General features: G+C 33.0%; 1 protein-coding gene and 1 non-coding gene across 2 annotated transcripts; one reads left to right on the top strand and one right to left on the bottom strand.

Annotated features, from left to right (window-relative positions):
* Positions 1–2,104: 2,104 nt before the first annotated feature.
* On the bottom strand, positions 2,105–2,191 carry LOC142626525 (small nucleolar RNA Z196/R39/R59 family). The gene has a single exon (XR_012842521.1). It is a non-coding gene; the product is annotated as a small nucleolar RNA Z196/R39/R59 family (small nucleolar RNA).
* Positions 2,192–3,434: 1,243 nt separating this feature from the next.
* Positions 3,435–9,059, top strand: LOC142626201 (putative mannitol dehydrogenase). Its single transcript, XM_075799996.1, has 5 exons — positions 3,435–3,670; positions 3,825–3,938; positions 7,395–7,908; positions 8,017–8,170; positions 8,651–9,059. The coding sequence occupies exons 1-5, from the start codon at positions 3,570–3,572 to the stop codon at positions 8,857–8,859; spliced, it is 1,092 nt and encodes a 363-aa protein (XP_075656111.1). The 5' UTR covers positions 3,435–3,569; the 3' UTR covers positions 8,860–9,059.
* Positions 9,060–11,362: the final 2,303 nt, after the last annotated feature.

The raw sequence follows: 11,362 nt of genomic DNA, 5'->3' as shown, positions 1-11,362 counted from the left end.
TAGAGGTCGATTATGAAGATGAGACAGATGAAGATGAGAGAGATCCTAACTGGCTCTCACAAATGTTTGAATATGGTTTCATCAGGCTCATGAAGATAACAAGTCATGACCAGATTAGTCAACTACCCCAGATCATCCAAAATGCTGTCAAGCAAGATAACAGCCCGATTATTTCTATCAGATGTTGGAGTACATTACCCCAATGGGACAAAGAGAATTGGATGGAAGTTCATCCCTCAAAGCATCTTGTCCTCATTAATGGTTTTACCTACCAGGAGCCTTGGTTTAAAGGGTACACATATGTCTCATACAGATACCCGGATAACCTAGCAGAACGCTGGAGGAACTACTTCAATGATCAGATCTTAGAAATCAGCCAGGATCTATGGAAAGATTACCATCTTATAGGTTCTACGGATAGGATCTATGTTTTTGGAAAACGTCCATATGATTCTGCTATCAGAAACCCCACAAAAGAAGGCCCAGATAATCCTGGAGAGTTCCAGAACAAAGAAAGCGGACCTCTCCTCTACTGTGGTCATTGCAATGATTATGCCATTTGTCACGAGCACAATTGTGATGATCCCCCATGGGATCCTTATGATGAATATTCACCAGTTGCTCCTGACTCTGACTAAAGCATCCTGACCCAGCAACTCAGGATAAGATTCCAGTACGGTTACTATTCAGAATCAGCACCAGCCACTGATTTGAACAGTACCCGCTTTATCAACAGTACCAGCACCCAGCAGCTTCCCCGACAGGTTACTATTTCTACAGTGACCGAATCAGGAAAAGCAAGGGGACAAATCACTATAGCATGAACAGTCAAAGCAATTTACTGTTCACAGACACAATCATTCCGAGATACTATTGCTTTCGGTGGAAACAGCTTTCACCTCAGTAAAAGCAATTTACTCTCCGTAATTTCAGCAATCATCCAGCAGCATCCAAGGCTCCCTCCAGTCTATATAAGGCAGCCTCATCTCCATTTATCAGAAGGTCCAATTTTGTGAGGAAACAAGGTCCAGCCTTGAGAGCAACTCCAAAATTCCCTCATCTTCCAGTGAAGAGTTTAATTTTCAGTTGTAACCAGGTAGCCTCAGTCGGCTTTTCAGTTGTAACCAAGTAGCCTCAGTCGGCTTTCATTAACCAAGTAGCCTCAGTCGGCTTTCATTTGTATTTTATCTTTTATCCTTCCGCACACTGGCCTCAACTGGCCTTAGGAATAAAGCCTATAGAATACATATAGCCACGTAGGGTCAAAAGTCAATTGTAAAAGAACACCACCTCAAATTCTTCTATACAAGGAGCAGGTATACCGTGCATTCAATGCATGGTATATTTTCTCCATTTATACAAATGTACCTTCCCTTTTTTCTTTTTTCTTTTTCAACCAATCCAACACTTCAGTACAACTTCTTAAAGAGAAACCTGTGCAAAAATTGGACATACCATGCTTAACAATCTGTAATTCTATCCAGACTTACACGCAAAAATGGGCATAGAAAAAAATATTAAATAAACAAGACAGTGATAGGTACTTAGTGTACAAATTACAGAAAATCTATTCTAAATCCTTCTTTGTTTACGTCATAAAACTCATTGGATATTTTGATAGTCTCACTACTAGCCAAAACTACCCACCTAAAAATATTCTAATTTCATATAAAGCTTAGATTTGATGAAGGATGAGATTTCTTAGGTTCTTACATCAAGTTTGCCATCAATCCTTCTTTAAGTGAAGATACTGAGAAGTTCTCTTTTAAAAATATCTATAGTTATATGCTGACTTAATTAGCTTATATATTTCTAGGATTTCAACCTAATTCTCTAAAAATTCCCTTAATAATATTAAGGCCAAAATACAAAAATCACCCTTTAAGTTTCACCATTTTTCATTTCAATCCTTTGAGTTTGAGTTTTGTCATTTCAATCCTCTAAATTTCAAACTTCCTCAATTCAGCCCTCCGTTAACCTGTCATCCATACTTGCCGTTAACTTCTCCAAAACGATGTCATTTTGGAGATAATTTAAAATTTAATTTTTATTTAATTATTTCCTTCTTAATTAAAAAAAAAAAAAGACAAAATTTATCAAAGTAAGCCATCTCAGCTGAAAGATGGTGATTATTTGTGCACTAATCACTGTGAAATCAGTAACTGTCGGAAAATTTTCATCCTTGATTGCGCAATAAACAAAAACAACAATAATAAAAAAAAAATTTAAAAAGAGGAATTAAGAAAGAAATTGAAGGAGGAGCATCCTTGATTGCACAATAAACAAAAACAACAATAATAATTTTTAAAAATTTTTTTTAACAGAGTAATTAAGAAAGAAATTGAAGGAGCAAGAAAGATCAAACGGTAGTGCATGTTATAGAAATCATCAAGTTGTGATATATACAGACTTGTATGGATAAACATCATCGCGCCTCTTTTGCGGGATTACTAGTATTTTTTGGGGGATTACCATGAAGCATCAAATAGAGCATCAAATAGAGAGATGCTTGTAAGATTGGGGTGAAAACAACTATTATCATCATCTGCCTATTGTTTATGTTCCTACAAAACCACACACAAATCGAGACAAATAGAGAGGTTCTCAGCATCTTAGCTCCAAGGTTTCTCGACAGTTCCGCTCCGCTCCAAAAGTTGTACTTGGCAGCTCCAACCAATACTCCGCTACTCCAGGAGTTGTACACGTTCACTCCTCCTCCCTCTCGATCTCTTGTTCTCCTTCCCCCTCTCAATCTTTCTTTCTCTTTCTTTCTCTCTTATGGTCTGTTTGGATGGAGAGGAGAAGGAAATGGAGTGAAGTAGAATTGATAAAAAATAAGCTAATTTTGTATTAAATTTACTCTACTCTACTCTATTCCCCCTCCTTCCCCTCAATCCAAACAAACCATTAATCTCTCACTTATTGATGGGTTAAGCTAGGGATTTCGTGTTCTTTAGAGTTTAGATGAGATGGGTGGGTTTATTTTGATTTCTAGTTTTTTAATTAACGTTATTTTAATTAAAAAGTAAATAATAAAATAAAAATTAAGTCAAAACGGTGTAGCTTTAGTAAGTTGACAGTAGCAACTAACAAAATACTAACGGAGAACTCAATTGGGAATGAATAAAACATAGAGAGCTGAAATGACAACCAAAATTTAGATGGTTGAAACGAAAAATTGTGAAACTTAGAGGATAAATTTTGCATTTTGATCTAATATTAATTATAAAATTAACCCCACAAAGAGTTTTACTTAAATACCCCACCTTTAAACTCTCTCTCTCTCTCTTACTGGGTATTACATATACCTTAGCTAAGCCATTACGTCAATGAAATGCTTTATTTTTTATTCATCAGCAGGATAAAAACAAAGGTTCTATTCAAAAAAAAAAAGGGGTTCTACATCTTTCTCCCTGACCTATTCATAGAGAGAATCTCACTACCTCAGGTACCATCTATACCTACGTTTCTTTCTGTATAAAGAGAAGCAGAGTCAAGACCAATTCATCGTACTTTTGCTTTTCCACTCTGTAAGCAATAAGAAAATCAGTTCTCTACTCTTCGCTCAAATGGCAAAGGTACCACCAGAAGAAGAACACCCTGTGAAGGCTTTTGGGTGGGCTGCTAGAGACCAATCTGGCTATCTCTCTCCTTTCAACTTCTCTAGAAGGTAACGTTCATGAACATTCGCTTTGTATTACTATCAAGAGGAGTGTATATTACACACACAATCGCGACTTGATTTTACTTATTTTTGGAAAGTGTGTACTACTAGCCTTGATGAGATGAGTTGATGATTGTGTTGAAATGACAAATTAATGCAGGGAAACAGGGGATGAGGATGTGAGGTTTAAGGTGCTGTATTGTGGAATATGTCACACCGATCTTCACAGCATCAAGAATGATTTTGGCTTCTCATTCTACCCTCTTGTTCCGGGGTATTTTTTTTTCTTTTTTTCCTTCTAATATTTTTGAATTTTATTAGTTCTGTTTGTTCCTTTCGGCGGAATTTTTTTTTTTTTGGGCTATTACTTAAAACTTTTAAGTGCATAGATAAATGGTATTATTATTATTATTATTATATAAAACTGAAATTTTTAAAACTCTCACAATTTTTCACGTTAACACAATATTTAAATAAAATTATCATTTTATTTAAATAAAATTATTTTTGTTTAGTCCAAATTTAACAATGAGTGAAACTCTATCTCTCTAACAAGTTCAATTTAAACTCAAACTCATTATTTTAACTTAACAAGGAGTGAAACTCTATCTCTCTAACAAATCCAAATTAAACTCAAACTCAAACGTTGATATTATTATTATTATTATTATTATTATTATTATTATTATTATCTCTCTACATTACTAACGTGACATTTTATGATTAGGTGCAAACTTATAGCTATGGATTATTTTTTTGAATATAATCTAATATTTTTCTTATATTTTTCTATTTTTTAGTCATATATATATATATATATATATATATTTGTTTTGTTTCAATAATTTCTAAACCGTGAATAATTTGATTCTTTTCTATTTTTTAGTCTTTCAGAAGTTTTAATATCTGAATTTTAAAGATATTTTTTGTAGTTTCTTAATCAATTTAATATTTTATAAAATTATTTTAGTCTACCTACAAATAGATAGATTCTCATGCATAGCACAGGTTAGCGATTAGTTGTTGTTGTTATTATTATTATTATTTTAGAGAGTTTTAAGTTATGACGTCCGCCCTTTATAATAGTTCTTTATTATTAGACCAAGAGACTAATCAGTTTTTAGTATAGGCGGAGATTGAACCCTAGACCTTTTATACAACTATCAGAGATTTTACCAGCTTATTATTATTAATTTTAAATAGATATCCAAAATTGATATTTTTTTATGAGATCCAAAATGGATACGATGATAATGGATCACATAGTAAAATAACGTATTAATATATTTATATATATATATATAGAGAGAGAGAGAGAGAGAGAGAGGTGAATAAATTAAATAATTCCCCAATATTTTGGGATCATTTCAAATTAAACCTTAAAATTTAAAGAAATATTAAAATCAAGAAGTTTAAAATAAAAAAAAAAATTTTTTTTTTTGACAAGAGTATCCATTGACTATTCCCTCGGACATCCAGAATCTTATAGTTATACTGTGGTTGCAACAAGTGATGCCTTCTCCTTTCTTATTTCATTTGTTTTTCTCCTTTAGATCATGTGACATATTATAAGCATATTAAGATAATTACTCTAAGTGAAACTCTATTATCTTTTTGTGTGTGTGTGTGTTTTAATGATAATCTTTGGCATGAACGCGTTGTGCTTGCAGTGTAGCTCAATATTTTTATCGAAATTCTTTTATTTTAATCGAAACTTTTGTAAAATTTAAGTTTTGATTTGAAACCACAATAAACTATAATGAATTTATTATGAAATTTGTTTATTCTTTAATAAAGGATAGTTATTTGGCAAAGGGCAGTGTAGTAATTACATTCCATTTAAAAAAGATAGATTTTTGTAGGGTGGGGGGAAAGGATTAGGAAATAAATAGTCAATTGAAGCAATCAGAACTTTCTATAAAATATAACCAATAATTGATATGATGTGATCGACCCAATTTTTTTATTAAAAAAATTATTTTCTTACTTAAAAGGTATCATGGACTTTGACTCATAACATTGCATCTATCTAAACTATGTAACCAACCAATAAAGAACCACTTGGAGGTCAGGGAACTCAGGGAGGACAAGATTTCTCCCCAAATTAACTTTTCAAATCCCTGCTATACCTTTTTATTATATTTAAAATTTTAAAATCTCACTTCACTGTGCTCTGAAATTGGCTTAGGCCTTTTCTGCGCAGCTTAGGTGGAAGGTGAAAAAGAGGTTGCATATTTTTTATATTTTTGATATGTATATTAAAATTAAATATTATTTATTATTCGAACAATGAACTTATTTTTTATGCATAATTTTTATCATAAAAAAAGAAATTTAAACATTTGATTTATGACATTTATTAATTTTTGACTTTCTTGAAATTTTGTTAGCATACAGGATATAATACAAACATGCAATCTAATGGATAAAATTTCAAAATTCACATCCAATAAAAATATATTGGTGAATTTTGTAGGGTTTCTCTACAAACTTGTTTGGAGAAAAACATTTTCCGGCTAGGGATCTCCAAGCTCCTTGAAATTTTTTAATTTTTTATACCAATATATCTAGATATAGTTATTGTAAGTAATTTTTAAGAAAATTTAATCTCCTCATTTTTTTAATAGTTATGTTATAACCATTTCTATAGACAATAGCCAAACAAATTAAGTCATAATCCTCTCAAAATGTATGTCAACTGATTATGATGACGATGATATATATAAAGCAATAGAAAAAAAAATGCTAGGTATTAAATTTAGTATAATATGGTTTCTTTTTTGGTAAACTTTCACAATTCATCTCCAAGTTTTATTCATTGCTTATTATACTAATTAGTTTTCAATTGTTTTGATTACGTCTCTATGATTGAGGATTGATTTAATCAAAACTATTTTTTCTAATAAGTTTTCATCAAATTGTTAAACAAAGTGTTTTATATAATATTCACATGACTTGTTAATCATTGAGCACATGTATGATTAGCAAAAAAAAAAAAAAATCATTTATATAATTTTTTTTATGTATAAAAAAATCTCAAAATAACACACACACACACACACACATATATATATATATATATATATATATAAGAATTCGTTACATTATTCCAAATATAAAAGATCGTGACAAACTTTTTTCTAAAGGCTTGCATCACATACTTTGATTTTTAAATTAAAAGTTCACTAAATTCCAATCATAATATTCCAAGAGAAATGGATGAAAGTGGTGTGGTTAATGCATCTAAGTTCTAAATCAAAATAATTCTGATGATTAAACAATTTTAAAATGCATTAGCCAATGTGACTAGAAACGAGATAATGTTGGACGAATATATTTATATTTATTTTTTAATTTATTATAATAATTTTTTTTGAGAGAGTTTTAAATTTGTAGCGTCCATTCCTGATTATAACTCTTTATCGTTAAAGCAAGACACTAATCAGTTTTTAGTGTAGGCGGGGATTGAATTTTAAATCTCCTATTCAACCATCGAAGACTTTACTAGTCGAACTAATTAGAATTCACACTATAACAATTTAAATGTTATACAAAGAGATTATTTTTTTAAGAATAAGAATATACATTAATTGTAAACATCTTAACAAAGTAATATATCATAGTTCAATATGATTAGTTTTAATGAACATAACTTTGAGAATGGAAACAAGAATGTATACATTTTGAAATCTCACAAGTAAATATTGACCTTGGAATTTTTGTGTCGAAGGCACGAACTTGTTGGGGAAGTGACAGAAGTAGGGAGCAAGGTGAATAAAGTTAAAGTTGGAGACAAAGTGGGCGTAGGATGCATGGTTGGTGCATGTCACTTCTGCGAGAGCTGCAAAAATGACCTTGAAAATTACTGTCCCAAAGTGATATTCACTTACAATTCCATTTACCATGACGGAACATTCAACTATGGAGGCTATTCAGACACTATGGTAGCTAATGAGCGCTACATAGTTCATTTCCCAGAAAATATGCCACTTGATGCTGGTGCTCCACTGCTCTGTGCTGGGATCACAGTGTATAGTCCCTTGAAACATTTTGGTTTAGCCGAACCTGGTAAGCATATTGGGGTTGTGGGCTTAGGTGGGCTTGGTCATGTAGCTGTCAAATTTGCCAAGGCTTTTGGGGCTAAAGTGACTGTAATTAGTACCTCACCTAGCAAGAAGGTTGAAGCTTTGGAACATCTTGGTGCTGATTCTTTTTTGGTTAGCCGTGATCCAGACCAAATTCAGGTATATATGATTAGCTTATATTACTTTCCATCTTTTAAACTCCTGCTCATAATGGTTGTACTTTGAGATATTGGGTGTTGATGATGGATACATGTTAAATTTGTGCAGGCTGCCATGAACACAATGGATGGTATCATTGATACTGTTTCTGCAGTGCACCCCATTTTACCATTGCTTGGTCTATTGAAGTCCCATGGAACGCTTGTCATGGTGGGTGCACCGGACAAGCCACTTGAGCTACCTGTGTTTCCGTTGATTTCGGGTAATTGCTTATTAAGAATTTAAGACCATGATAAATTTTCCATTATTTCCATTTTTTGTGCTTTTCACCTTTTCATCTGAAAAATGCAAAGGCTTTTTCTACCAATTTAACAGGGGAAAAAAAAAAAAATAGAAATTCTACTCAAGCCTAATTCAAATGTATACACGTCTGAAGTTCTTTCTGAGAAACTTGAACTCCATTTCTTACCCCTCACAATCTACAAGTATTTAGTGATTATTGTGCCAGGAGTGCGCGGTAGTCTGAATTAGTTATAATATCACTAGTATTACTTGTTCCTATTTCTTTACTTTATCGTTTTATAAGTTTTGGCCTTAGAGGAAAGGATGGAGAGAAGTTTTAATTTCCCCATCCTTAAGATTATCCAATAATCCTATCCATTAAGATTACTCTTAATTAGAATTTTGTTAAGATTTTTCATTATTAGTTTAGAGAGTTACTAAGATTTGCAAAAAAATGCAGGAAGGAAGATGGTTGCCGGGAGTGCCATTGGAGGAATGAAAGAGACGCAAGAAATGATTGACTTTGCAGCAAAACATGGCATCACGGCAGACATTGAGGTTGTTTCAATGGATTATGTGAACACCGCAATGGAGCGTCTTGCTAAGAATGATGTTCGATACCGGTTTGTCATTGACATTGGAAACACCTTGGCTGCTTCAAAGCCTTGAAGAAATAGCTTTGTGTCTTAATTAATTTTCTTTTATTGTTCCAATGTTCCATGGTTTTTTTGGTTGGATGGGGGTGGTATTGAATTTATTATGTTTTGCTGGTGTCTCTACCATAAGCCTGTCCTTCAAACTTTCATATAATGTGTAATAAATAAAATAATATATATGGATGTTTATGCTGAAAGATTTAAATTTAACTAGGACAAGTGAGGACAACAATACATGTAACAAAGTATTTTCTTTCGTCTGCCAAAGGCTTTGTAACTAAATTGTCACCTCCTCATGTACAAAGTGTTTGGGGGTCTAGGGAAAAATGGTTTGAGTTGTGAGATTAACAGTATGTTGTAATTATTTTTTAAAAAATAAAAAGCATTTTCTTTCGTCACTATAAAGTTAAAATATTATTTTCGCCCCTAAAATTTGTATGGAATTCTTTTTTTCTCTCAACTTTCTAAATAATTTTTTCAATAGTTTAGCAGTGAAAAATGGATAAACAATTCAATAAGAAGGGATATTTTTTTTAAGTTAAAAGATAGATAATGAAATATTTTTAATAGTTTAAGAAAAAAAAAATGAAACTTTCAAAGTCTAACTACAAATTCTACTAGATAATTGGTCATTCTATCATTTGAACAAAAATGTATAAGTAAATTAAGCTCTCAAAGTCTTAACCATGACAGGCGGGGTTCTAAACAAAGTTTTGTATTTCGTTTTGACCGCTGTTTTGGGTTGTCTATAATATTGGAGTATTTCAATATCAATGTATTCTAGCATATTAATGTTTCGATATTACCAAACATTAATCCTGCCATGTTTTTCACATGATATCAAAGCCTTCTAAATCTGTAAATTCTACTTCAAATGCCACTGCAAATCTAAACACTCTGCACCTTTCTTCTTGTTATCTATCATGTCAAATCTAATGATTATCAAGCTTGATTCAAGGAATTACATTCTCTAGGAGCATCAAATTGTTAGCGTATATTTGTCATAGATGGTCACACCATAATATTGTGCATCATCATACATAACTCTCACTTGGTAAATGGTATTGCTTCACACGTGCAATAACATCCAAAATTGTCCTTTTTGGTGACAAAATTCTGCAATTCACCTTTCAAATGTTTCTTCAACCCAAAAAAAAAAAAAAAAACCATTCATCGACAATTTTTTCAGTAATTTTTCAAACACATTCCCCACTTAGAATTAAAATTAAAATTGTCCTAAATAAATAATACCATAAAATAAATTCAAATATTTCTAAAATAGGAAACAACAGTTTTCATATTCATATGTACACGTACATAATACAGGCTCTATTAATTTCAAGCAAAGACACTTCGAGGAAGTTATCCATTATCATTTTTACATCCTCAACCATTAAGCCAAACTCAGTTCAATCAATGCAATCTTTAGAGTGCTTTAAGGTCTTCACAATTAATTTGCACCTTCCAAATAATCTTGCTTCCCATCAGAAAAACAATGCTCTATAGTCTATACAGTGACAAAACCTAGAGTAGATTTAGTTGAGGTGTTGAACTCATAAGGCAAGAGTACGCATCTAAAACCACAATTCCACAATTACAAACTACAACAACCAACCCCTATTTGGTTAGCTGAGCATGTGCAGGCAACTAATTAAGGATTATTTTTGGCATGTAAGAACATTCTCATCAAGAATGCTAAATGCTATAAATGTTATTTTTTAGCATCTGAAACCCAAAAATCCCACTCCATCAAAACTTGTATATGCTATAGAATTTGCAATCTTGCTACAATGCACTCTCATTTTTGAGAGCGCACTGTAGCAAGATTGTATAATATTTCATTGATTTCTAATTCTCTCTCTCCTCAGGCACGACATCATCTCCCTTCCCTTTCTCAAACACTCCCTCTCATTCTTTGGTTCTCCCTCACAACCTAGGCATCATTTCCCTTCCCTTTTCATCACATTGCCTCTGTTCTGAAACTCATTTGCTCTCTATTAAGCTTCAAGGGTTTGCGGTCGGCGATTGTGGTCATGATTTGGTGGGTTTCATGGGTCTGATTTGGTGGGTATCGGTGGTGCCCCGCGACAGTTTTGATGGTGTTGAAATTGGGGTGGTAGGTTTTGGTTAGGGTTGAGAATGAGGTGGGTGGGTGGTGGTGGGTTTTGGTTGGGGTTGAGGTCGGGGTGGGTGGGTGGTTAATGAGGCTGGTTGTTGTGGCTGAGGCATGACAATGATTGACCGTGACTGAGGTGTGGTTGTTGTGGCTGAGGCGTGGTTGTTGTGGCTAAGGCGGTACTAGTTGTGGCAGTCGTGGGTCTCTAGGTTGTTTCTGTTTTTGTTTTTCTGGTTGATGGTGGTATGAGGATGTGGGTTTGGGTGGTGATGAGGTTGTGGGTTTGGGTTTGTGATTTTGGTGGTTGGGGAATGTGGTGGTTGCCGACTAGTGGTTTTTTTTTAATTTTTAATTTTTTATGATGGTGGTGGCTAGCAGTGGCTGGCATGGGTGTGGCTAT

This window comes from Castanea sativa, chromosome 2, assembly GCF_040712315.1.
Source record: "Castanea sativa cultivar Marrone di Chiusa Pesio chromosome 2, ASM4071231v1".
NCBI lineage: Eukaryota > Viridiplantae > Streptophyta > Magnoliopsida > Fagales > Fagaceae > Castanea > Castanea sativa.
Note: the sequence above shows the minus strand (reverse complement) of the source record. Positions and strands in the feature narration are given on the sequence as shown.

What these genes read in the sequence shown, in the direction of transcription:
- LOC142626201 (XM_075799996.1), top strand. Translation starts at nt 3,570, where the DNA reads ATGGCAAAGGTACCACCAGAAGAAGAACACCCTGTGAAGGCTTTTGGG. An exon ending in TTCTACCCTCTTGTTCCGGG is followed by an intron (nt 3,939 to 7,394) that starts GTATTTTTTTTT and finishes TTTGTGTCGAAG; the next exon opens with GCACGAACTTGTTGGGGAAG. An exon ending in GTGATCCAGACCAAATTCAG is followed by an intron (nt 7,909 to 8,016) that starts GTATATATGATT and finishes AAATTTGTGCAG; the next exon opens with GCTGCCATGAACACAATGGA.